The sequence below is a fragment of the Ursus americanus genome, chromosome 15 (assembly GCF_024610735.1).
Source record: "Ursus americanus isolate L20-20 chromosome 15, mUrsAme1.1.p, whole genome shotgun sequence".
Taxonomy (NCBI): Eukaryota; Metazoa; Chordata; class Mammalia; order Carnivora; family Ursidae; genus Ursus; species Ursus americanus.
In genome coordinates this window covers 8,540,365-8,565,056 of record NC_142141.1, presented here as the reverse complement: position 1 = coordinate 8,565,056, position 24,692 = coordinate 8,540,365, and the positions used below count along the sequence as shown (strand labels likewise).

Here is a 24,692-nt window from a genome sequence, read left to right as displayed (position 1 = left end):
TAATTTTTATTTTTTATTTAAATTCAATTTAGTTAACATATAGTGTACTATTAGTTTTAGGGGTAAAATTTAGTGATTCATCAGTTGCATATAACACCCAGTGCTCATTACATCAAGTACCCTCCTTAATGCTTATCACCCAATTATCCCTTCCCCCCACTCACCTCCCCTCCAGAAACCCTCAGTTTGTTCTTTATAGTTAAGAGTCTCTTATGGTTTGCCTTCCTCTCTGTTTTTATCTTATTTTATTTTTCCTTTCCTTTCCCTATGTTCATTTGCTTTGTTTCTTAAATTCACATGTTAGATGATAATGTTAGAGTGAAATTATATGGTATTTGTCTTTCTCTGATTGATTAATTCACTTAGTTTAATACTCTCTAGCTCATCCACATCATTGCAAATGGCAAGATTTCATTCTTTTTGATGGCTGAGTAACATTCCATTGTATATTTATACCGCATCTTCTTTATCCATTCATCTATTGATGGACATCTGGGCTCTTTCTATATTTTAATTATTATGGACATTGCTGCTATAAACATTGGGGTACATTGTTGCTTTTCTCTGCATTTCCCTGGTGATTAGTGATATTGAACATCTTTCTATGTGCCTGTTGGTTATCTGTATGTCTTCTTTGAAAAAAAGTCTATTCAGATCCTCTGCCCATTTTTTAACAGACTGTTTTTTGTTATTGAAATAGTTGTATGACTTTTTAAAAATATATTTTAGATATTAACCCATTATCAGATATAAGATATGCAATATTTTCTCCCATTAGATTTTTTTTTAATTTGTTGATGGTTTTCTTTACTGTGAAGAAGGTTTTTAGTTTGATGTAGTCCCATTTGCTTATTTTTGCTTTCATTGTCATTACCTTTGGAGTCAAATTCAAAAACATATCTCTAAGAGTGGTGTCAAGAAGCTTACCACCTATGTTTTCTTCTAGGAATATTATGGTATCTGGTCTTATATTTAAGTCTTTAATCCATTGTGAATTAATTTTTGTATATGGTATAAGATAGTGGTCCCGTTTCATTCTTTTGCATATGGCTCTTCATTTCCCCAGTACCATTATTGAAGACACTGTCCTTTCTCCATTGTATATATCCTTGCCTCCTTTGTCATGAACTAATTGACCATATATGAAAGGGTTTCTGGGCTCTCTATTCTGTTTCATTGGTCTATGTGTCTGTTTTTGTGCCAATACCATACAGTTCTCATTACTATAACTTTGTAATACAGTTTGAGATCAGGGCACACAGGAATGCCTCCAGCTTTGTTCTTCTTCTTCAAGATTGCTTTGGCTATTCAGAATATTTTGTGGTTCCATACAAATTTTAGGATTGTTTGTTCTATTTCTGTGAAAAATGCCAATGGGATTTTGATAAGGATAGCACTGAAACTGTAAATTGCTTGGGTGATATGGACATTTTAACAATATTAATTTTTTCCACTCCATAAGCATGGAATATCTTTCCATTTATTTGTGTTCTCAATTTCTTTCATCAATGTCTTATAGTTTTCAGTGTACAAGTCTTTTACCTCCTTGGTTAAATTTATTCCTTTTTATTCTTTTTACTTTTTTTTTTTTTAAGATTTTATTTATTTGTTTGTTAGAGAGAGAGCACAAGTAGGGGGAGTGGCAGGCAGAGCAGGCAGAGGGAGAAGCAGGCTCCCCACTGAGCAAGGAGCCCAAAGCGGAACTCAATCCCAGGATCATAACCTGAACCAAAGGCAGACAGTTAACTGACTGAACCACCCAGGTGTCCCTATTTTATTCTTTTTAATGCAATTGTAAACAGGACTGCTTTCTTAATTTCTCTTTCTGATGGTTTGTTGTTAGTGTATAAAAAAGCAACAAATTTTTGTATATTGACTTTGTATCCTGCAACTTTACCGATTTTATTAGTTCTAACAATTTTTGGTGAGTCTTTAGGGTTTTCTATATATAATATCATGTGATCCACAAATAATAATATTTTTACTTCTTCCTTTCTGTTTCAATGACTCTTATTTCTTTTCCTTCCTAATTGCTCTGGCTAGGACTTTCAAAACTACATTGAACAAAAGTGGCAAGAGCAGGTTTCCTTGTTTTATTCTTGATTGTTCAGCTTTTCACCACTGAGTATGGTGTTAGCTGTGGGCTTGTCATAAACGCCCTTTATTATGTTGAGGTACATTTCCTATATACCTGCTTTGTTGAGAGTTCTTATTATAAATGGATGTTGCATTTTGTCAAATGTTTTTTCCACATCTATTGAGATGATATATGATTTTATCCTTCATTTTGTTGATGTGGTATATCACGTTAATTGATCTGTGGATGTTAACCATCCTTGCATCCTTGGAACAAATCTCACTTGATCATGGTATATGATCCTGTCACTATATTGCTGAATTTCGTTTGCTAATATTTTTTTTAATTTTTTTTTTAGATTTTATTTATTTATTTGACAGAGACAGAGACAGCCAGCGAGAAAGGGAACACAAGCAGGGGGAGTGGAAGAGGAAGAAGCAGGCTCATAGCGGAAGAACCTGATGTGGGGCTCGATCCCATAACGCCGGGATCACGCCCTGAGCCGAAGGCAGAAGCTCAACCGCTGTGCCACCCAGGCGCCCCTCGTTTGCTAATATTTTGCTGAGGATTTTTGCATCTATGTCTATCAGGGATATTGTCCTATAATTTTCCTTTTTTTGTGGTTTCCTTGTCTGGTCTTGGTATCAGGGTAATGCTGTCTTTATCTAATGAGTCTGAAAGCATTCCCTCCACCTCAGTTTTTTGGAGGAATTTGAGAAGGAGAGGTATAAAATATTTGTATGGTAGAATTTACCAGTAAAGCCTCCTGGTCCTAGACTTTCATTTGTTGGGAGGTTTTTGATTACTGATTCAATCTTCTTACTAGCCATCAGTCTACTCAGATCTTTCTTCATGATTTGATCTTGAAGTATTGTATGTGTCTAGGAATTTATCCATTTCCTTTAGGTTGTTTAATTTGTTGGCATATAATTATTCATAGTTAGATTGCTTATTTGAAATTTTTCTTTTTTCTTAAGGTAGGCCTGTTTACCCTGAACCTCCCTCATAGAACTGCTCGTGGCCGTGTCTCACAGATTTTGGTATGTTGCATTCTCATTTTCATTTGGGACCCACTACATGTGAACGTTGATCCACTTGATGTTGTGCCATAGGTGTCTTAATCTATCTTCACTTTTTAAAATTCCTTTTTCTTTTTGCTCCTCTGGTTAAGTTCCACTATCCTGTCTTCCAGGGAAACTGATTTGTTCTTTTGCTTCATTTGGTCTGCTGTTGAACCTCTCAGTTTATTTTTTAGTTCAGTTATTATATTCTTCAACTCTATGACTTTGGTTTGGTACTTTCTTCTATTTTCTATCTCTTCCTTAAAATTATCCCGGTGTTCATCTATTCTTGTCCCGAGATTGGTGAGTATCTTTTTCTTCTCTTTTTTTCTCCTCTCTCTCTCATCTGTATGACCATACTTTGAACTCTTTATCAGGTAAATTACTTATCTCCATTTCATTAAGAATTTTTCCTAGGGTTTTATCTTGTTCTTTCACATGGAACATATTCCTCTGTTTCCTTGTTTTGCTTGACTCTCTGTGTTTGTTCCTGTGTATTAGGCAAAGCAGCTACCTTTCCTAGTGTTGAAGGAGTGTTCACAGGAAGCCTGGTGGGGGAGGAGTGTGTGTTTCAGTCTGATGTCTGTGTAGTGCCCTGGGTGTGACAGCCTTATAAGAACTGACTCTTTGATTATCTCAGTTTTGTGGGGCCTAGAAATGCAAGTACACCTGCCATCAGATCCAGGCATTCAAGGGGCATTCCCTGGGTGGAATGTGCATATCTGCCAGCTTTGAGGCCATAGGAGAGTGCCAGGCTGGAATGAGCCTGCCAAGTGAGTTTTGCAGGATGGAGGCATGGGGGAGCATTGGGCCAGGGCAAGTGGGCCCACTAGGTTTTGCAGGGCCAGGCTGTGGGGGCATGTGGGGCTGAGATGAGCCCACTTACCAGGTTTGGCAGGGCTGCAGGAGAGCACAGGGATGGGACAAGCAGCACAAGCAAGGTAGAGGGAAAGTGCAAAAATGGTGCCTGCCTGTACCTCTGTCCCTAGGGACGGTTCTAACAGACACCTGCTCCTCTGACAGGCCCTTTAAGCTTAGCCAATGAATCTCCTTCATATAAAGTCTGGGCTCCTTTCAGCTTGCTGTTTTTGAGTTGAGTCCTGGGGTGAGTGAATCTGAGTGTGAGCCCTTTATGAGTGGAGTCTACTCTCCTAGAGCCATTTAGGTCTCCTGGTTATAAGTCCCATTTGTTTTTTTTTGTTTTTGTTTTTGGTTTTTTTTTTTTGGTTCTTATTTTTATTTATTTATTTTTATAATGATTTTTTATTATATTATGTTAGTCACCATACAGTACATCCCCGGTTTTCGATGTAAGGCTCGATGATTCATTAGTTGTGTATAACACCCAGTGCACCATGCAATATGTGCCCTCCTTACTACCCATCACCGGCCTATCCCATTCCCCCACCCCCCTCCCCTCTGTAGCCCTCAGTTTGTTTCTCATAGTCCATAGTCTCTCATGTTTCATTCCCCTTTCTGATTACCCCCCCTTTCTTTATCCCTTTCTTCCCCTACTGATCATTCTAGTTCTTATGTTCCATAGATGAGAGAAATCATATGATAGTTGTCTTTCTCTGCTTGACTTATTTCACTTAGCATTATCTCCTCCAGTGCCGTCCATGTTGTAGCAAATGTTGAGAACTCGTTCTTTCTGATAGCTGAGTAATATTCCATTGTATATATGGACCACAACTTCTTAATCCAGTCATCTGTTGAAGGGCATCTCGGCTCCTTCCACATAAGTACCATTTGTTTTTAAGGCCAGATATTCTGTAGGCTCATTTCTTAGGTGCAGGTCCCAATGACTGGGATACCTAATATGGGGTTTGAACCCCTTGCTCCTTAGAGATACACTCCATGTTTGTGGGATCCCTCTCATTATTGGGTTGTCCCTCACTAGAGGTGGGGGTTCTGACAAGACCACATCTCTGCCTCTCCTAATCATTCTGGTGTGGCCTTTTTATCCTTTGTTGTGGAGGAGCTGTGCAGCTAGTTTCCAGGTCTTTTTCATAGAGAATTGTTCTGTATGTAGCTATAGTTTTGGCATGCCCGTGGGAAGAGGAGAGTGTAGGGCCTTCCTATGCTGCCATCTTGAGCTGCCCCCTCAAACTTCTCCATTTCTATTTGGTTTGTGTTAGTATAGTTCTGCTGTTGTTAATACTGTGTGGACACTTTCATTCAATCTTCAATCTCCAGGACTTTGAAAATGCACTACAAACCTAACAAATGAAAATTAATGTTCAACATATAGGATATTGAGCCCACAGGAAAGAAAGAAGAAAGTCAAAGTTACAGACTTTTTTTTTTTTGATAATTTGAAATTATGCTAGAATTTGGGACATCAAATTAAAACACTATTTGTCCCCTGGAAAGATTCCCAAATGTTGGTTGAAAATGAGAGATGATTAGGCTCTTTAGAAATGTTTCTGTTGATGCTGAATATGGTTCAAGAACAAATAATTCAAGATTATTAGATGTGGGTACATTTGCATCATTCAGGCAATTGAAGAATGTGTGTTTGGGGTCTGCCCACTTCAAAAGGCTTATATTTTTCTATATATAATGTGATAATTCCCTGACATTCTCAATTCCCTTGAGAGTTTCTAACTCCAGATAAGGGAACAAGGATCTCAGGGTGTGCACATAGGCTGGCCTCTGGTTCTCATTCTCAATAATGGCCTACGTTGCCACTGAGAACACAGTCTTTATGTGAGCACCCTGGTGACAGCCACGCAGCCGTGCTGAGGCTAGCTGACTTTACCACATGCCACAAGGTGCTGAGAGCAGCACATGGTATTGTATAGAGAGGTTCCAACTCCGCAGGTGGGTCCCAGCCAAGGAAGTCTGAGACGGAGCCAGGTGGCAAGAAGCCCATGCTCACACCCTCTGGGCTTAGATTAGACATGTCTGCATTCTATATACTCAGCATCCCAACAACCAGCACATGTCTCTCTCCCTCTCTCTCTCTCTCTCTCTCTCTCTCACACACACACACACACACACACACACAGTAGGTGTTCAATGAATATTTTAGTTGTCCCTGGTCACACAGTTCTCTTCCTAGGAATTGGGCAGGAATGTCCCCAACAGGGAATTGACTACGTGCCAGGTATCAGCTGGGTGTTTGTTTTATTTTTCCACTTTCCCAACTCACTGTTTTCACATACAGCACAGAGAACACACCGACATATGAAGGCTTCCGGCTGTGTGTGCAAGGAGTTGAGCTCTTCTTGTTGTGAGCTGTTTAATGCACCACCAGAACTAAAATTCAGGAGCTTTTCTGAAGCCCTTACACATATAACCTTTTCTCTTTATATTTTTCCTTTTTCTGTAGCAATTCAGTTGGCCCCAGGGTTTCACCATTATCACCAGTGTCCAATTTGGTTTAACTTCCTTCAAGGGTAGCTTTTCTCACCCTGATCCATGGCATGACTCTAGAATGGTTAACTCTTTGCACACATCTTTAGAGAGCCATCTTGGATCCCTCACCAAGTAGACCAGCAAAAACCCTTACCTTCAAACCAAAGAAAATACTAAATCCATGAAATCACTTAAGCATCCTTCCAAAGAGAGGGAGAATCAAATGTTTTATGCAGCAACCTATAAGAAACTCATTTTGTGGGATGTTTCACATTCCAGCCTATGGTTTATTCCCCCATATATCCCTGCCAGTAATATCAACCAGATGTGGCAAAGAAGTCTGTGCAGAATTGTAAAAATTACAAGCATATTCTGTAATTCCAAAGCATTGTAAAGTCACAGCTTGGTTTTCTTTCTGAAAAAAAAACACAAAAAACAAAAAACAAACAAACAAAAAAAACTTTTCAAGCTGGCAGAATGTTCTCAGTACAAGTATTACTTGATCACTTTAGAAAGTTCTTCTGTTGGCCCAAAGGGCCAAAGAGTTTTAAAATATAAAACCCAATTCTACCCTTGATACATTGTAGGAAATTTAGGAAGGTCTACTTGCACACATACATTTAAGTCTATAAATTTTCTGTTTTAATGTTTCAAGCCTTAATACTTTAGATCTCAGGTATGAGCACGTCCTCATATACACTCATATAAGCATTAAAGTACAAAATACTAAACCTTGAGAACTTCAGAGATCCATGATTGTTTTCTCTCTCTCTTTTGTAAGGTGTATTTTAGCACAGGAGGCACGTGATAAGGTAGAAAACAATCTGTAGAATTGGGGGTCTGAAAGCCCTGGGTGTATTCCTAGTGAGTCAGTCTAACTCTTAGGCTTCAGTTTCATCATCCATGCAGTAGGCACAAAAATATCAACCCCGCAGGAGAACTAAAGAAGATTGCATATACAAAGGGTGGCTAGTACAAGCTCAAGAGATGTCTGGTTTTTTGCCGGCTCCCAAATCTATAAAGTAATAGGATTTGTACTAGATCAGTGTTTCTCAAAGATCCTCATAGGTAACATACACCAAAATCATGTAGGGTGCCTATTTACAAGGTCAGAACCCTAGGTCCATTCCAGATCTAATGAGCTAGATGTCTTGGTTACATGGTCTGGGAATCAACATTTTAATCAGTACCACAAGGGTTTTTTTTCCCCCCCAAATGCTAAGTTTGAGAAGCAGTGGAACCTAGATCCTTGCTCACCAAATGTGGTCCCGGGACAGGGGCATCACCTGGAAGTTTGTTACAAATATAGACTCTTAAGTCCCACCCCAGACCTAGAGAACCCGAATCCATATTTTAACAAGATTCCTAGTGTTCAGATGCACGGTGAAGTCTGAAAAATTCTGGCCTATATAACTTATTCCTAACTCTGAAATTCTACCATTTAAGGGTCTACAAGACAATTCAAAGCATTAGTCCATAATCAACTCTGTGGATAGACAACAGGCTCTGTGCTTAGCTGGATGGATAAAGCCTCAGTGGAGGAGAAAAGAAACCTTCCATGCCTTCTTTCCTGGCTCTACCTTAAGGCACTAGAGACAGAGTACAACTCACGCAAAATAGAAATCCCAAGAGTGACATGGCACCCACTGTAATCCATTATCTGTCCACACGCAGATTAAAACTAAACCTGTCCTCAAGCACATGATGAAACTTGCAGTTGATGAAGCATGCTGTAAAGCAAACAGAAGGCCAGGGCCTCACTGCAGTGTTCAGGGAGTGGGGGAATGGAGAAGGAGGAGGGACTGGGGCTCCAGTTTGCAGGGATATTTTCCATGAGCTTTTGGTGGCTGTGCCCCTGGAAAAAGTGACCCCACGTCTGCGATGGTGAGGCTGGTCTGTCCCTGGACTCTGAAGGCTGGGCTAGCACAGGGGGAGCAGGTCTCTGGGATCCAGCTCCAGGCAGGAGGGCCGTTTCTGAAACCTCCACCATCCTGATGGATTGGTTTCCCCATCGTCCTATTATCATTTAACCACATCAGATAACAACTCTGCTGGAAAATTGAGTAGTATGGTTTTTGTTTTCTCCACTGGTTTTTCACTTTTATAGCACTGTTTCACATCGATATAGAGTTTTATGGAGACACATATTGCATGTAGTTATGTTTCCAAGTTTCGTGCAAAACTGAAAGACTAAGGTGGCTGCAAAGGGATCTACGAACAGCAAAAGGTACTACCTAGAGGTATGGGGCCCCAGTCATTCAACAAGCCTCGGCCCATTTAAGGATTCAAAGGCATAAAGGGATAAACATTAATTGAGCTTATACTAGGGGCCTGGCACTTTAACTAGTTACTAACTTCTCATAAATAAAGTAAGGAGGCTGTGGTTAGGAATGTGGGCTCTGGAGTCAGGCAAGCTTGGGTTTAAATTTTGGCTTTGCCAGTTGCTGGCTCTGACTTGGGGCAAGCTGTCCAAATCTCTAGGACTCTGTTTCTTTATCTCTAAAATGGAAATGTTATAGTATCTGAACCCCTAAACCTGAGATTGAGTAAGAGGATATACATAGAAGCAGGTCATAGGGCACCTGATCCATGCAAATAAGTACTACACACTTGGGAACTAATACGGGCTGGCATGTCATCCCCCACCCCCACCCCCACCCCCAATTCATACTTCAGGCCCTTGGCCTCATTACTTCAGAATGTGACTGTATTTGGAGATCAGGTCTTTCCAGAGATGATTAAGTTAAAACATACCCATTAGGGTGTGGCCTAAGCCAGGGTCACTGATGACCTTAGGAGAAGAGGCTGAGTGTGAACAGAGGGACAATCATGTGAAGAGGCACAAGAAGACTGCCGTCTCTAAGACAAGGAGAGAGGCCTCAGGAAACCCACCCTGCCAGCATCTTGATCTCCAACTTCCAGGATCCAAACTATGAGAAAATACATCTCTGTTGTTTAAGCCATCCAGTCTGAGATCCTCTGCTATGGCAGCCTGAGCAAACGAAGACAGGAGCTATGGCTTTTACCCCTACAGCACATCTAACCAACCCGAGACCGAGAAAGTTGAAGCTACTTGCCCAGGGTCCCCAGAGAGTAGGATCCAAACCCAGGTCTATACAGTTCCGAAGGCCAGATTCTTTACTCTCCCATCGGGCTGCCTCAAAGGGACACTGAAACACCTTGCTGAATGCAGCTTCCTGTTTGGGAGTATGGGGCACGTACACGTAAGGTGGTGACGAGAACAGACAATGAGGTGAAGAGGAAGGAGAGGTACAAGCAAGCAGAAATGAGAGCTGAGAGGAGGGTTCCCTCATTGGAAGTAAATTCCCGGGAAACTGAGGTTTCCCAGCCTTTAACTCTGGACAGACGCTGATCTACAGTGACAACAGCCCGGTGACTTGGGGCTAGTCCATTGGCCACACTTCACAGTGTTTTCAGCCGCCTCAGGGATTAACCTTCTAAGTCTCTTGCAACTCTGCAGACCCAATTGAAGGCCAGGGCATTTAACCTCAGTGGCTTTTTTTTTTTTTTTAAAGCTGTCACATACCTTGTAGAACTGAGTGGGGAATGGGGGGCCCCTGTCCTGCTGCTATTACACAACTAGTTCATCTACGGGCTTTAAACCACTACCAAATATTGAACGGGCTTTTTGGATGTGAATCCAGGACAGACGGGCCAAAAGGACCCCAGTGGTCTGCTCATCCTTATATGGGGAAGTCAAACTCTTAAAAACCGCGGCTGTGAACCACTGTGTTCTTTGTCTCCTTAAAGCTCTCTAATCGATAAAACGCAGAAGGCTTTATTTTTTTCAGGATTTATTTATTTATTTGGGGGGGGGCAGAGGGAAAGAGTGAGAATCTGAAGCAGACTCTGCACTGAGCACAGAGCCTGATGCAGGGCTCAATCTCATAACCATGAGATCGTGACCTGAGCCAAGACCAAGAGTCGGACACTTAACCAACTGTGCCACTCAGGTGCCCCAGTGAAATGCAGAGGATTTTAATCACTGTCTTCACCTCAGATTCTGCTCCTTCTAATGATTTCTGGCAACATTAATACTTTAACCTCCAAATGACCAGAAATCCTTTGCTCCCTCTCCCATGTGTAGAGAAAGCTGGAAGGGGATATAAAAAAAGGGAGGAATTAACAACCTATAGACCATGTAGTGGACTGTGTTCCATCCCATCCCATCTAGACGAGACAATGGAGGCCCAGAGAGGGGAAGTAACATGTCTAAGGCCACAGAGCTCGTGTGTGGTGGAGCCAGTCTGAGGACCAGGATCTTCCCATCCCAAGTGCAGTGTTCCCTCACCCTCATCTCTTTTGGAGCCCAAACCCTTCGCCAGGTGCTGAAGCATTAACCACAGATGCCAAAGCCCTGGCACATGCACTGCTCACATCAGTCAGCTAGCAAAGTCGACCAGAGCCATCCTTCACTGAGAACTTGCTATGTGCTAGAGTCAAAGCTGAAGGCTGTGCATGGGTTACTTTCATTTCTCTTCACAACAATGCAGAGAAGTAGGTTCTCTTGTTTATTTTACTGGCGAAGAACCTGAAACCCTGGGAGGTTAAGTGACTTGTCCACAGTCTCACAGCCCCTTAACCCCTTCACTCTACTGCCACCTCCTATGTTCAGATCTGGATCAGGAGTTGTAGGGAACTTAAGAAGAGCAGAAACATGGTCCCAACACTTGAGAACCTTATGATCTATGTCAAGATGGGGGTGGGGGGGGAGATAATATTTATTGAGTGCCCAGGACATGACAGAGACCTTGCTGGCCCTTTATCGACCACAGTGATGTTACCTAGACCTCAGGGCACTTCCAAGCTCTAGGATGCTCTGGCTTGTACTAAGACGGCAGATACACCACTAATATACGTATGGATCAATGAATCGATGGTGCTGGATCTGAGGGTAGATGGGGGTGGAGTGACAAAGGCCTGACAGAAGCACTTGGATATATGACAGGTCCATTATCAGTCCTTTTTATCATCACTTCAGGTCTCCACAATCGCTAGCTCGGCATGGTAGAAAACTGAAGGACTCTGCAGAGACACAGACAGGTATTCGAGTCCCAGTTCCATTGTATCTTGGTTATACAGCTGTGGGGTAAGATGATAACCCCTCTAAGCTTCAGAAGTAGATTTGATAATGATTCTCTCTGTAGGATTGGTGTAAATGTTAAATCGGGGCATTGAGGCAAAGTCTCAGGATAGTGCTACTTCTTAGAAATGTGGGCCATATGGGCAAGTAATTAAAACTCTGAGTTGTAGTTTCCTCTACTATAAAATGGGAGTATTGAGGCAGGGAGCTGACTGTAGTAGAGAAAAGCACAGAGTCCAGAGTCAGATTACCCAAATTTGAATCCTGGTTCTGTAACTAAGTAGTTGTATGATGTTGGGTGAGTTCTTAATCTCTTTGAGCCGAACTTTCACATTGATCGAACAGTAATAGTCATAGCACCTATCCCACAGGGTTGGTAGGAGTATCAAATGAGTTCTCCATAAAGTGCTCAGAACAGCACCTGCCAGTCAATGGGTTTGCTATTGTTATTACCTTGCAGTATTACTGAGGATCCAAAGCACAGCAGTCTGCACGAAGTAGGTGCTCAAGAAACTCGCAGCATCTGTTGTTTTCAAGTGTGGCATCACTTCCCCCATCTTCTGATAACAGGATTTTTGTTTCTTTTGGGAAACCCATACTCTCATCCCCAAACAGGTGGGATGTACCCATGACCTGAACTTGATCAGTCAAAGGACACCACCTCATTGGCAATAGCGATGTGCTCTGATATAGACGTGTGACCAAGCTAAGCAATCCACCATTGGTTCTTTCCTGCAGGACTGTTGACGCTACCCGGACTGCCAGATTAGTGCCCTGGAGTCTTCTCTTTTTCCCACCATCATGTGCGCTGTTACACATGATGGAGGGAGTGAGATGAAGTCCCAATGACACCACCGAGCCGCTGGATCCACTTGTTCCTAAAGCCATCCATAACTATTTCTGGGCTTCCCAGGCATATAAACTAATATATTTCCTCTTTGGATTAAACTAACTTCAGTCACATTTCTGTCACTCACTGGTTAGTAGCGTTATTATAATAGCAGGTTTTCAATAAATATTATTTCCCTTTCCCATCACTCCTGAAAACATCTTATTACATGTCCATAGCCTTTCCAAAAGGTATTCTTTGGATAAACACTGAGTATTAGGCAGTTTTTGTGTACAGATCTAGTAAGAAAGGAAAAGGCGTGTCCAGAATTGCTACTTATCCCACATGGCATACTACGGAGTAGACAGCCACACAGTACCCACATTTAGCATTCCCTGGAAAATGGCTCACTGTGTCTATTGAGATGCAATGCTCTTTTAAAACAGAGCTAGTGGCATATGTATACACACTCATGATTGCACATTTATTGATTTCTAATTTGTACCCTGCTTACTTCCAAAAAGGCCCTGCAGTGGCTGACAAAATAAGACAAAGACACAATAGGGCCATTAAGAAAAATCAAAGATCAAGCCCAGAGGAAAAAAAAGGGGATTGCTGATTATAGCTGAAACCTGGGTTAATATAGTTGCTTCAATAAAAAAAAAATTATATTTAGCTCTCAGCTTTTTGGCAGCCATTCAGAATGTGTCATGATGAGGCACACAGAGAAGCTGGGCATCCTTCATGTCTGCAGCTGAAAACCCAGCAGAGGCCAGGCTGGAACAAGCACAGAGGAAGAGCTTATTAAATGAATGAATGAGTGAATGAGTGAATGGAGGATAAAAGAAACAGAGCCTAAGGGCACTGTTTATATGTCTAGGACTATATCCTTCACTTCTTCATCTGCCCATTCACTGAGAGCTGATGTGTGCCAGCCTCTGTGCTAGGACCTGGAGAGGGACGGCCACCAAATGGAGTCGAGTGTCGTCCCTGCCTTCCCAGCTACAGCTCTTCTGGCTTGAAGTAAAAGCTCAGTGTCACCCACCTCAGTGCTCACAGCAACTCCCAGCTCCTTCCTGCACCCCAGAGAAAGAGATCAGACAGTGAGGCTGACAAGATGGGAAGTGTAGGAGTAGCCATAGTTATCTTGGTGATGACACTCACACCGCACTGTAAACCCTAGAAAACACACGCACTCTGTGATCTTGTCTGATGCTCACAACTCCTCAGCGAAGAAGATGAAAGGGAGGAGGGGTGTCTGCCTTTTACTGATGAGGATATTCAGGCACAGAAGGGAAAGTGACTCCCCCAACCTCTCTCAGTTAGAAAGTGACAGGATACCACCCTGGGGTTTCTCACGGCCTGGGCTGTCTGCCTGCGGTTGGCCCCCAGCATCTTGCTGCCTGAAAGTCCTCCTCTGCTTGGATCAAGAGCAGACTTGCACAAGACGGGCATCATTTTGATGGCTGTGGGGAGCAGCTGGAAGGCCACGTTCCATGAGAACCAGCCCGCCCGATGTCCTGCAACAAGTGGAACACTCAGACCCCACCTGCTCGAAGCCTTCCAGCAGCCCCAGCCCCCCACACACCTTCTGTGTGCCTAGAAAGTGATGCTGAGATTTCTGATGAAGAGCAGATAGCCAGCATTATTTAGGAGCAGGTTGAAAAGGCACAGTGTAGTGCTGGGTGGAGAGACGGCTAGTAAGTGAACATGAGGGAAGGAACTACACAGGAAGAGGAAATTAAAAACCAGGTTGTTTGCCCGCATGCCTGTTTCGTGTTGCTTGTCCAACTCAGCCATACACCCAGGCTGCTGAACGTCACTGTATTCACCCTCACGCCCATCAAGGTGGATTCAGAGAGGAAGGGTGCAAAGGGGGACATATTTTTGCCCATGTTTAGCAAAGTCAGCCAGCGGACTGAGCCAGAGAAATACAGCACACAGCACGAGGAGACCTTGACAAGGTACAGGTGTGTCCGAGAGAAGGCGAGCCGGGCTGTGGTAGCACTTAAACACCAGCCAACACTTGCTGTTCTTGTTTCAACAAAGTACCCTTTAAAATACACGTATGTATATGGTCTCTTTCTTTGTGTGTACCCACAGATACAGATATAGATGCAGATTCCTAATTCAGAACTCACTCTTAAGTGCACACACTGACATGTGTTTCATATTTCTCAATGTATCTTGGAGCCTACATGCATTGTTCGATTGCATAAATAGGTATTAAACACAGCCAGTGGGAATGTGGCCACAAGTTTGGGGCCTCCCCAGTAATGTTAGAGTCTTTCCAGCCAGGCTGTAAATCTCACTGCTTGACTACTAAGCAGCCAGACACTGTCACTCCATTCAGAAAACCACGGCTTGGGCCAACCAGTTCATCCCATGTGTTACAAGAGTCATTGCCAGTATGACTTGTAGGTTCGGAACCATGGAGCCATTCACTATCAGTTAATTAGCACTTGCCTAACACCCACAATATGTGAATCACAATCTCCATTCTGACATGCATCTCAAGCTCCTAAACCTCCACACTCTCATACTGAACAAATGCACAGAAGCATCTCCAATCTTCCCCCTGCATTATATCCCGGGCCACTCCGGAAGATAAAGCAAAATTCAAGGTGTTGCTTCCTTTTCCCACAAAACCATAGATCTCCAGACCCAGGGTTCCCAGACTGGTGGTGGTAGGAAGCAGGCAAAGGGCAGGAGGGGTTCTAGTCTGCAGGGGGCTGAGGTTGAAATGTTCAGTCCAATCCAGTGCCTTCAGATACCACTGGTGTCAGATCTCAAATCTCATCCTCAGGGCATTTCCCTGGGTAAGGCCAGACCCATTTAAATGGCAGCATGTCCTTCCTTGCAAAGAGGAGATCTACTACAAGTCACTAACTCTCATTGGCCACTTAAGTCACTGATCTCTGAAGGAAGGGAGCAAACAGTTGGGTGTGGAGGGGAGTGTGGGGGCATGCCACGTTGAAGCCCAGCTCCAAGTCCCCGTGCATATGGCCTAACTGCCACTCTCTACATGGCATCAGGCTCCACTCACGAAGGCAATCACAATATCCGTATCACCAAAGCCAGGCAGGACGCCAGGTAGAGAACATGATTCAAGTCTACTCACAGTCTGGTGAGCTTCGGTGTGCTCTGGAAAAGCAATTCTGGGAGGACCTGGAGCTTATTCTTGTTCAGGCGCCTACAGATGAAGAGAAGAATGAAAAGATGTCAGGGGACAGTAAATTGGATCAAGTGTATTCACAGATACCACTTCAATCAATCACTCAACCAACCGATAGGTATAAAGAGACCTTCTAGATCTTTCAATGAGGGATACACATCATGTTAAGGCATATTCTGTCTTGCAAAGCTTGAAGTCAAGTTGAGGATATAAGGCAAAGGTCACTCATAGGCACGAGCACAGCATGTGTGCTTCATTCCCCCATCATGAGCCTAGGACAGACATCACTAATTGATCATACATTCTTTCCCACATATTCCATACAAGCCTTTTGAAATTTTCTGGCCATGTGCTCCAGGTAGCTATTGCCAAGTGATGAAACTGATATGCCAAATGGGTCCCTAAAAAGAAATAAAATACCAGAGAGAATATTCTATCCTAGATAGCGGTGGTGGTGTGGTGGGGAGATAGAAGTTACTATGGAAGTAGAGGAGGCCACGGGTTGAGGGGCCAGATGGAATCCCTGCCAGCCTGGCTCTTTGGCCCAGAGCAGGGCTACATTGTAACTTTCATGGGCCCTTGACACTTGACTTTGTTTGTCCCTATCTCTATAAAAATTAATATATTTCATAACTATGTTGGTATAAAATATATTAATATTATCTATAATAACATTTACTTTGACCTGAAAGGGCTTTTTTTTCCCTTATAATTTTAGAAGAAATGAAAGCATTTTCATGGGCCTCTAAAAGTATTGTTGGCCCTGGACACTGTCCCCACCACGCCCAATGGAGTAGTCGGCTTTGGGTCAAAGATCACAGTCTGGGCATGCTGTGTGGCTGGAGGTAAACTCGGCCAGAAAGAATGCCCCATGTTAGATGGCAGCAACAGAGCCGGTCAGACACTCTCCTGAGAATGGTCAATACTAATGCCAATAGTAAAGAAGGCTATGTGTGTTTCCAAAGGACACGGAACCCTTGTTGTGGCCTCTGAGAAGGCTGCTTTCCTGAGAGTGGGAGGCCAAGAGGGAGACCCTGCTCCCTGCCTGCTCCCATGCCTCCTCTCCTAGTATCTTCATGTAGCCTCATCAGTGAGCGTCCAAACCAGTGTCTCCACATCTGTCCCCAGAATGTCTTGGAGCAAAAGAACAGTTTATAACCTCGTTGAATTTCTTCCTTAGAGTGAACTGCCTGTTTGGTTACCTGGGACAACCATTATTATCTTATCTTAGAGTTAAGCAAACTGAAGGAAAGGTGAGCTTCTTCCCTGGTTCTGTCCCAAAGCCCACACTCCACCCACCATGCCAAGCAGACATGATTCCCTGGGTGGGATTTTGGTATTTTCCCTCTTTCATCCCAAGTTGATGGCCAAACACTTGAGAGGGACAGGGAACTAGAAGGGGGTTAAAAAGGGAAAAGCATGTAAGAGAGGCACATTTAAGACCCCAGAATAATGCTCCCGTCAGAAATTATGCTGCTCAGCCCTGAAGGGGCTCACGGTGTGTGTGGGCAGGTATGGACCAGTGACGCTGTTAGCGAGCCCCTTGATGAGGAGGGCCAGACAAGAGGCTGGGAAGGTGGATGGGATAAGCTCAAATTCACTGCCTCACCCTATGGGCAGCCTGACTCCCACACCAGTGCTCTTTTTTAATTTTTTGTTAATTGTAGCAAAATTTTTTTTTCCATCTTAACCATTTTCAACTGTACAGCTCAGTAGTGTTAAGTAGATTCACATCGTTGTGCAGATCTCTGGATCTTTTTCATCTCACAAAACTGAAACACTATTTCAGGTTGTTACCCCCGCCCCGCCCCCCACCCCGTCCCTGATAAGGGACTATACTTGCTGTTTCCATGAGTTTGACCAGTATTCTTTTGATTACGCCCAGTATCTATTCTTTGTGTTCCTGTCACTTAAATGGAGAGACAGGGAGAGCCCAGGGGAGGGTGATCTAGCTGATTGTTTAGATGAGTTCCCATACAATCAGTGTTAGGTCCCTTTATGTCATGCGGGAGTACTGATCCCAGGGGAGTCATGGTGGTATGACTTTGGGGCTGGCCAGGGCTGGTTTCAGGTCTAACTATATCTTGATCTCTCTGTGAGACCTCGGGGCTGTTACCCAGCCTGCTGAGCCTCAGTGTTCTATGTGCAAAATAACCCTATTCTTTGGGTTACAGTAATTCTTAATGACACAGTATACGCCTAAGTGTCTAGCATTGCAGCAAGAAGACGGTGATAATAATAAGAATGATGTTGAGTCCTAACTGCATGGCAGATGCTAGGCTGCATGCAGGCGTCATTATGATTCACACCTCACGGCTGAGGACACTGGTGACCCGAGCGGTTGGGCACATTCCACAAGGCCACGGTGTGAGGAAGTGGTAGGGACAGCATCTGGACCCAGGCAGTCTGCCTCCAGAGCCCTGGTTCCCAACCACGAACCACTCGAAGTCTTGCAATAACTGACAGCTCCCTTCCTCTTTCCTTTTCTTCTTATTTTTTTCCCTCTGCTTCCTCTCATCCACGGTTGCCGCCCCTTCTGCCCCAGCAAAGACAACCATCCACTCTGAATACGTTTCCCTCCCTGAAAAGGACTCTCTGGAGGTCCCTAAGGCCAGAACTGGTCTCTCTGTGGGTCTGTCTGGAACCACCCTCTACTGTCACAGCCGCACAAAGCTGAGTGACAGTTACATTCAGACGACCAACACTCCAGTCGAGGCAAAAACCCGAAAATCTGGCTCGCCTCTGCCTGCGTCGGGTAGGGTGTTTAGTGCACTAAAAGCCCCAAACCAGAGTTGAAGCTAAAAATAAAACCAGCTTGGCTCCAAGGCTCCAGGAAGGGAAGGAATCATTTTTCAGTATTTGTGGCTGGACAAAAATAAAAACACAACCAAATTGAGCCAATTGTGCTCTGCCTGCTGCTTTGTAAACCCTGATGAGCCTTCCAGGGCAGCTGGGCTGGGCTCTTCTCCCAAAGCCTCTGGGTTTTTCCGCTTCAGCTTGGGCGGGCCTCATGCTGGTTCTCCCTATCACAAGGAGTTTGATGCCGTAGTTCATTTCCAGTTCATTACAGGATTTATTCACTTTGACTTAACTAACCAAGCCGGCCGAAAGGTCTTCCTTGAAGAGCCGATGAAGGCTCCAAGCTGCATAAGGTGCATTTCCCACGGGACTGCTGGAGAGAAGCTCCTGGACAGGAAAATGAACAGTATGAAATACGTCATTCTCCTGGTAGAGGGACAGGGAAGCCCTGGGTTGCAGATGGGAGTACTAGCCATGAGGCCTTGATCACTCATGCCGTCCACTGCTCTATCACCCTGGGCCCAGAGGTGGAAATCTTCTGCCGTGGTTCAAGCTGAAAATAGATCCATGACGCCTGGATGGAACAAAGGACCGAATGGGACCCACATTAGGGCAGACCTGAGGAGGTTGACAAACAGGCCATACACCAGGTCAGTGATAAGATAAAGTCCACCCCGCTGTCCCTCTCCCTCTGAGATCAGCGCTCTTTTTTAGTTTCCCTGCTGGTACAATGGGCAGCATCAAGGTCCAAAACCCACTGGGTGTGAATTGCAAGGTCATACTGCTCTTCGGCATGAAAACTATGAAGCTTTGCAGTACTGCCAATGACCTTTCTGGAGGCATCTGGGTGGAAGATCTGATTAGAGGCTTTGCCACTTTTTTTGTTGAATTCGTCCATTTATCTATCCTTTCAATCATCCATCCATCCATCCATCCATCCACCCATCCATACAGCTTTCTACCCAACTACCATCCACCCGTCTCTCCAGTCCTTTTTCAATATGAACATACAAAGATGAATAAGAATATTCCCTTCCAAATATCAGACGGTAGTGGAGAAGATAGACATGAAGACAAAGGTATCGTAGGAGCACAGAGTGGGGCCAGCAAACCCAGACCTGGTAAAGGAAGGCTTCCCAAAGGAAGTGGTTGGAATTTAGTTTTGAAGCATGACTACAACTCTTCAGGAGACAGGGACAAAGGGTTCTAGACTAGTGCATGGCCACGGAGGACCATGAGACCAAGGAGCACTTGGGGAGCAGCCTGCATTGCTGGATCCGGGGATGGTATGAGAAACAGAAGCGATGAAGCCATAGAGCTAGGCAGGGTCCTACAGCAAGGACCCTTGTGGGTCATGATAAAGAATCTGGGCTCGGGTGACTTCCGAGAGTAATGGGAAGCCACAGGAGGGGTGTGAGTAAGGGAATGATCATCTGGTTTGGATTTTAGAAAGTCCTCTTGAGTAGCAGTAAACCTGGTTTGGCAGAGAGTGAAAAAGGAAGCAAGGAGATGAGTGAAGAGGGCTCTTGTGTAATCCACTTGGTTGTGTGAGGACCCAGCTTAAGGATGAGGATGGTACTGGGGTGTAGGAGATATATGGGAGGCATCATCAACAGAGTCAGAGGAAGTTACAGGGGTGGAGGTGTTAAAACTGTTCCCCAGGGCTCCTGCTAACTGAGTAAGTGATCAGCTGAGATTACCAATCACTGCTAAAAGGAACAGAGAAGGGAGATCAGCACACTAAACATGGCGTGTTTAGATTCAAGATTTCTATACTACTGGGGTCTCTCAAATATGTCCTGACAACTAGTATCAGTAGTTAATAGTAACAGAGAGGCCACGACTCAGGTGCTGTACTACGCTCTTTACCTGCACCATCCCACCTAATTCCCACAGAAATGCGTTGAGGCTAGTACTCTCAGTAGCCCTGTAATAAGGGAACAGAAGACTAAATAAGTTAAAGCACTTGCCCAAAGTTGAACCCGACCAAAATGATTGTGATGGGATCTGAAACCAGACACTAAACCTGTGCTCTTAACTACCGTGGATAATGATAATATTTAATTTAGCTCTTCATTACACACTGTCTCAACTTATCACCTAATGTGTGAGTCTCATCTTCCCATTAAGTTCTGAAGGTCCTCAAGAGTAGAAAATCCATCTAATATCTTCCTGCTGTCCCAACTGCAGCCCACACAGCCCTGGGCAGGCAGTGGGAGGTGCTTCAGAAAGGGCCTGCTGAATTTCGTGAATAAATCATAAGGGAAGAATGGCAAATTTGGGACACCCGAAAATCAATGGCCCTCCTGGGCTAGGTGACAGAAGCTGTCCTGTTTGGAGGCGAACACAACTCAGAGGGCCCACTTGGCTATCCGCATTCTCCAGATACTTCTTGCAGATTCACCTGCCTCACTGACAGGCAAGGCAAGAACTGCAGGGCTCATTCAGTACTTCCCCCGCTGGGTAAAGCACGGGGTGAGAAGCCTCCAGGCCAAGGCAAGGCCACAGCACAGCCAAGCCTTCCTTTCCTCAGGGAGCGGTGGCATGTCCAGCTGCCCAGCTATGGCCTGAAGGAGGGGAAAAGTCAAAGTGTGCTAACTCCCAAAGGTCACTGGGATTGTTTACTTTACTAATGAAATTAATTGGTTCCCCAGACCCCAGGCACTTTCCTAGACAGCCTAGATGCTCTCCGGGTCAACTGGTACTTTCAGAAATGTCACATGTTTAAGCAACAAGAGCCAAAGAGTCTCTGTCGTTCAGAGTAGAAGAAGCTCTAAGCCTCCTCCAATGGCTGGATGGAGAGACAATGGAGCTGAGGCTCCAGGTAAGCCCAGAGGAAGGGCAGCCCCAAACTGCAGAGTCTCGAATCCCAGCTCAGAGGTAGCACCGTCATCCATGAGGATATACAGGTGTCACTATACATCAGGCGAACTCTGTGAGCATAAGGGAAAAAACTTGACCTTTGCAAGTGAAAAAACCAGACAGCCCTGATGTGGGGCTATTCCTATACTTGCTTCCTGTAAACACTGATGTCCTCTTATTTTCTTGGTTTCCTCACTGGTCAAATCACATTCAGGCTTTTTTCCTGCTATGCAAATTTCATAATGCAAACTGGATGTAACCTGATCAGTTCAGTAAGAAAACTGATTTGTGCTGTTGCTGGTTTACCTCACTGTCATGATCAGAAATGATTCCCGTGTGTGGAAAGAAAGCCAATTTGCTTCAGCATCCATGGCCACTTCTGCTGGGTGACTGATTCTTCTTTGCCATTGGGATTTCCATTTTTAAAATCTGTTTTTATTTTTTTGCTAGCAGCTTTCTTGAGATCTAGTGGGGGCTTCCTTTTAATAGCACTTCTGGTCCAAACCACAATTTATTTTGATGGTTCAGAAGCAAGTTGACCTCAGTCTTATCTTCAACAGAATTCAGCATTTGCTCCCTGACATTTAGGCTGGCTCATGCCAATTTTGAAAATCCGTTATTTTTAGTTTGTAACTTCAGAATGTCCTTAATAGCAATTAAAACCTTTATTTTTGACATTTCTGTGAGAGAAATAACTTTGTTTCCATCGTCTAAAATGCTTGCCCCTAAGCAGTTTTCTCCTCATTAAAGTTGTTTGAGAGAACCTGTTTTATTTCTTTTTTATTTTTTAAAAAGATTTATTTATTTATTTATTTGAGAGAGAGAGAGAGGAGAGAGAGAATGGGGAAAGGGGCAGAGGGAGAGAGAGACTCTCAAGCAGACTCCCCCCTGAGCACAGAGCCCAATGCAGGGCTCAATCCCAAGAACCCTGAGATCATGACCTGAGCTGAAATCAAGAGTCAGATGCTTAACCGACTGAGCCACCCAGGTACACCAGAGAGCCCACTTTAAAAATAACTTAAAGTTTATTTTAGGATCACAATTACTATGTAATAGCAAAATGTGTACCTCATGAGGTCCCTGAGAGGGATGAATGGTTTAACAACTGCCAAGGTCTCTGCAGCGCTCCTCAAAGGCTCAATAAATAGTGACTGTTGCAGCTACTGTTCTTGTCACCATCGTCATCCCTAGATGCCTCGGAGGCCAGAAACAGATTTAGTTCTCCTGCATAGACTACTGTGCCGGTCAGCAAGGCTATTAGCGTAACAAATGAGGTCAAAGATCTCATCAAGTTAACAGTAAACACAGATTCTACGCTCGCATAAAGAACTCACTCCATCTTGTGAGATGGCATAGGGAAGGCATGGTCTCCCAGTCTGCTGGGCTGGAGAAGAGAGGAAACAAGGAGCCACAGCAGCTCTCAGCTTTCCTGACCAAGTAATGACTCGTAACACCCCTGCTCTCAGTTTACTGGCCAGAACTAATGGCACAGCACAAACCTTACTGTCAAGGAAGCTGAGAGGTCTACAGGGATCTTGGGTATTTGGTGAGAACTAGCCTATCAGCCACCTTGTCTTAGCATCAGAGCAACAGTAATGACCTCTTTGTTCCTGTTGTTTCTTCCTTCCTTCCTTTTTTCTGTCAAGATAGGGCACTTACGCTGTGCTAAATACTGTGTGAGATGTTTATATGCATTCTCTCATTTCACCCTTAAAGTGACTTTCAAAATAAACACTGTTACTGTCATTATTTTACAGAAGGAAACTGAGGCATAGAGAGGTTATGTAACTTGTCCATAGTCACACAACTGATAAACAAGGTTTGGAAAGAGGTCTCTCTGACACCAAAGCCTATGCTTTGAACCACTTCACCATTCTGCTTCCTTAACACTTTGGTGCTTGGTTGACCAGCAGGCCTCATAACAATCCTGGTAGAGAGGTCAGTAACAGAGAGCATTTGTCTGTTTTATAGCTAGAGAAACTGAGTCAAAGCGGACTAGGAAACTGGCCCTGTGCTCTCTTGGCTTTACTGTCCAAGGCCTATTTCATGATCCAGCCTTTCTGGAAGGCTCTGAGGGGCCCGGAATCACTGTTCCCAGGGGAGGAGGGAAATCCAGAGCCATCTCTACAAGCATTTATTCTTTTTTTTTTTTTTTAGATTTTATTTATTAATTTGACAGAGAGAGACAGCCAGCGAGACAGGGAACACAAGCAGGGGGAGTGGGAGAGGAAGAAGCAGGCTCCTAGCGGAGGAGCCTGATGTGGGGCTCGATCCCAGAACGCTGGGATCACACCCTGAGCCGAAGGCAGACGCTTAACAACTGCGCCACCCAGGCGCCCCTACAAGCATTTATTCTTGTTCACCTTTCAGACCTAAAGGATCTATCCATTGGGAACGTCCCTGCTTGCCCTTGTAGGTGACTTTGTACTGAGATTTATGTACGGTTCTAGAGAGCTCCGGGGCTTGCCCAGGATCTCACCTTGCTGAGATCCAACTCAGAACTCGAGCGTGAAAAGAAAATAAGCACAAAGACTCCCAAACAACCCCTTTTGAACTTTCCTGGACCTCACATTGGACCAATTTTCCTCCAATTACGCGGTCGTTAGAAACAAAGCAGAGCACATCAGTGGCCTGAGCCTGCTTTGCCTCTGACCTGTAAGCCCAAATATCCCTCCCTCCAAAAAACCTTGATTTCAGGAGGCGAGAAGGAGGTGGGGAGAAAGAAGGGCAAAGAGTCCTCTGTTTGCAGCCACAGCAGAATACTACTGACGCTGCAAAGAATGAGCCACAGGGCACTGAAAGCCCTCTTGTTCCAGGGTGGCTGACCCATAAGACCTAAGTCACTTTTGCCTAGAACAATTCAGGGAATCCCAGGGGCTGACCATAGGCTGCTTTCTCTAGGACTAAATTCAAGAGCAAGGGGTCTGTGGGAATTTACCAGTAGATTGTACATGAAGCCACATTAGTACACTGAGGGCTCAGACTCCAGGAAAACATGTCTAGGATGGGAGAAAACGCATTCATGCATGCATGTGAATGCACAGACACAGACACATGCACCCAACATACACTGCAGGCATACTGAGCGTGCAACTTAACAAAGTCATGTATATTCGCCAGAGCTGACCAGGTCCATTTCAGACAGCCAGACCACTTGACACTGGCCAAAATTTGGATCCCCATAGTGATGACCTCACCCTGACATGGCAGGCAGCTCCCCAGACTCAAGAATCATGCCTTGATCCCTTCTGGGACATTCCGGTCTTGCATCCTCCCTTTCCTCAGGGTCTTTACACGTGCTCCTCCCTTCTCTGGGAATTCTCTTTACCTGGTGCCCAGGGTGGCAGCTGTGGAGGTGTTAAGACAGAAATATTTTGAAGGTAGAGTAGACAGGATTTGCCGATGGATTGGAGGTGAGGCTTGAG

General features: G+C 44.3%; 1 protein-coding gene across 1 annotated transcript in view; it reads right to left on the bottom strand.

Annotated features, from left to right (window-relative positions):
- The window catches only part of SLIT3 (slit guidance ligand 3), a 585,386-nt gene that overhangs the window by 469,297 nt on the left and 91,397 nt on the right, over positions 1-24,692 (bottom strand). The window contains exon 4 of the mRNA XM_045792074.2: positions 15,553-15,624. Coding sequence (XP_045648030.1) covers positions 15,553-15,624 — 72 coding nt within the window. The remainder of the gene's footprint in view (positions 1-15,552; positions 15,625-24,692) is intronic.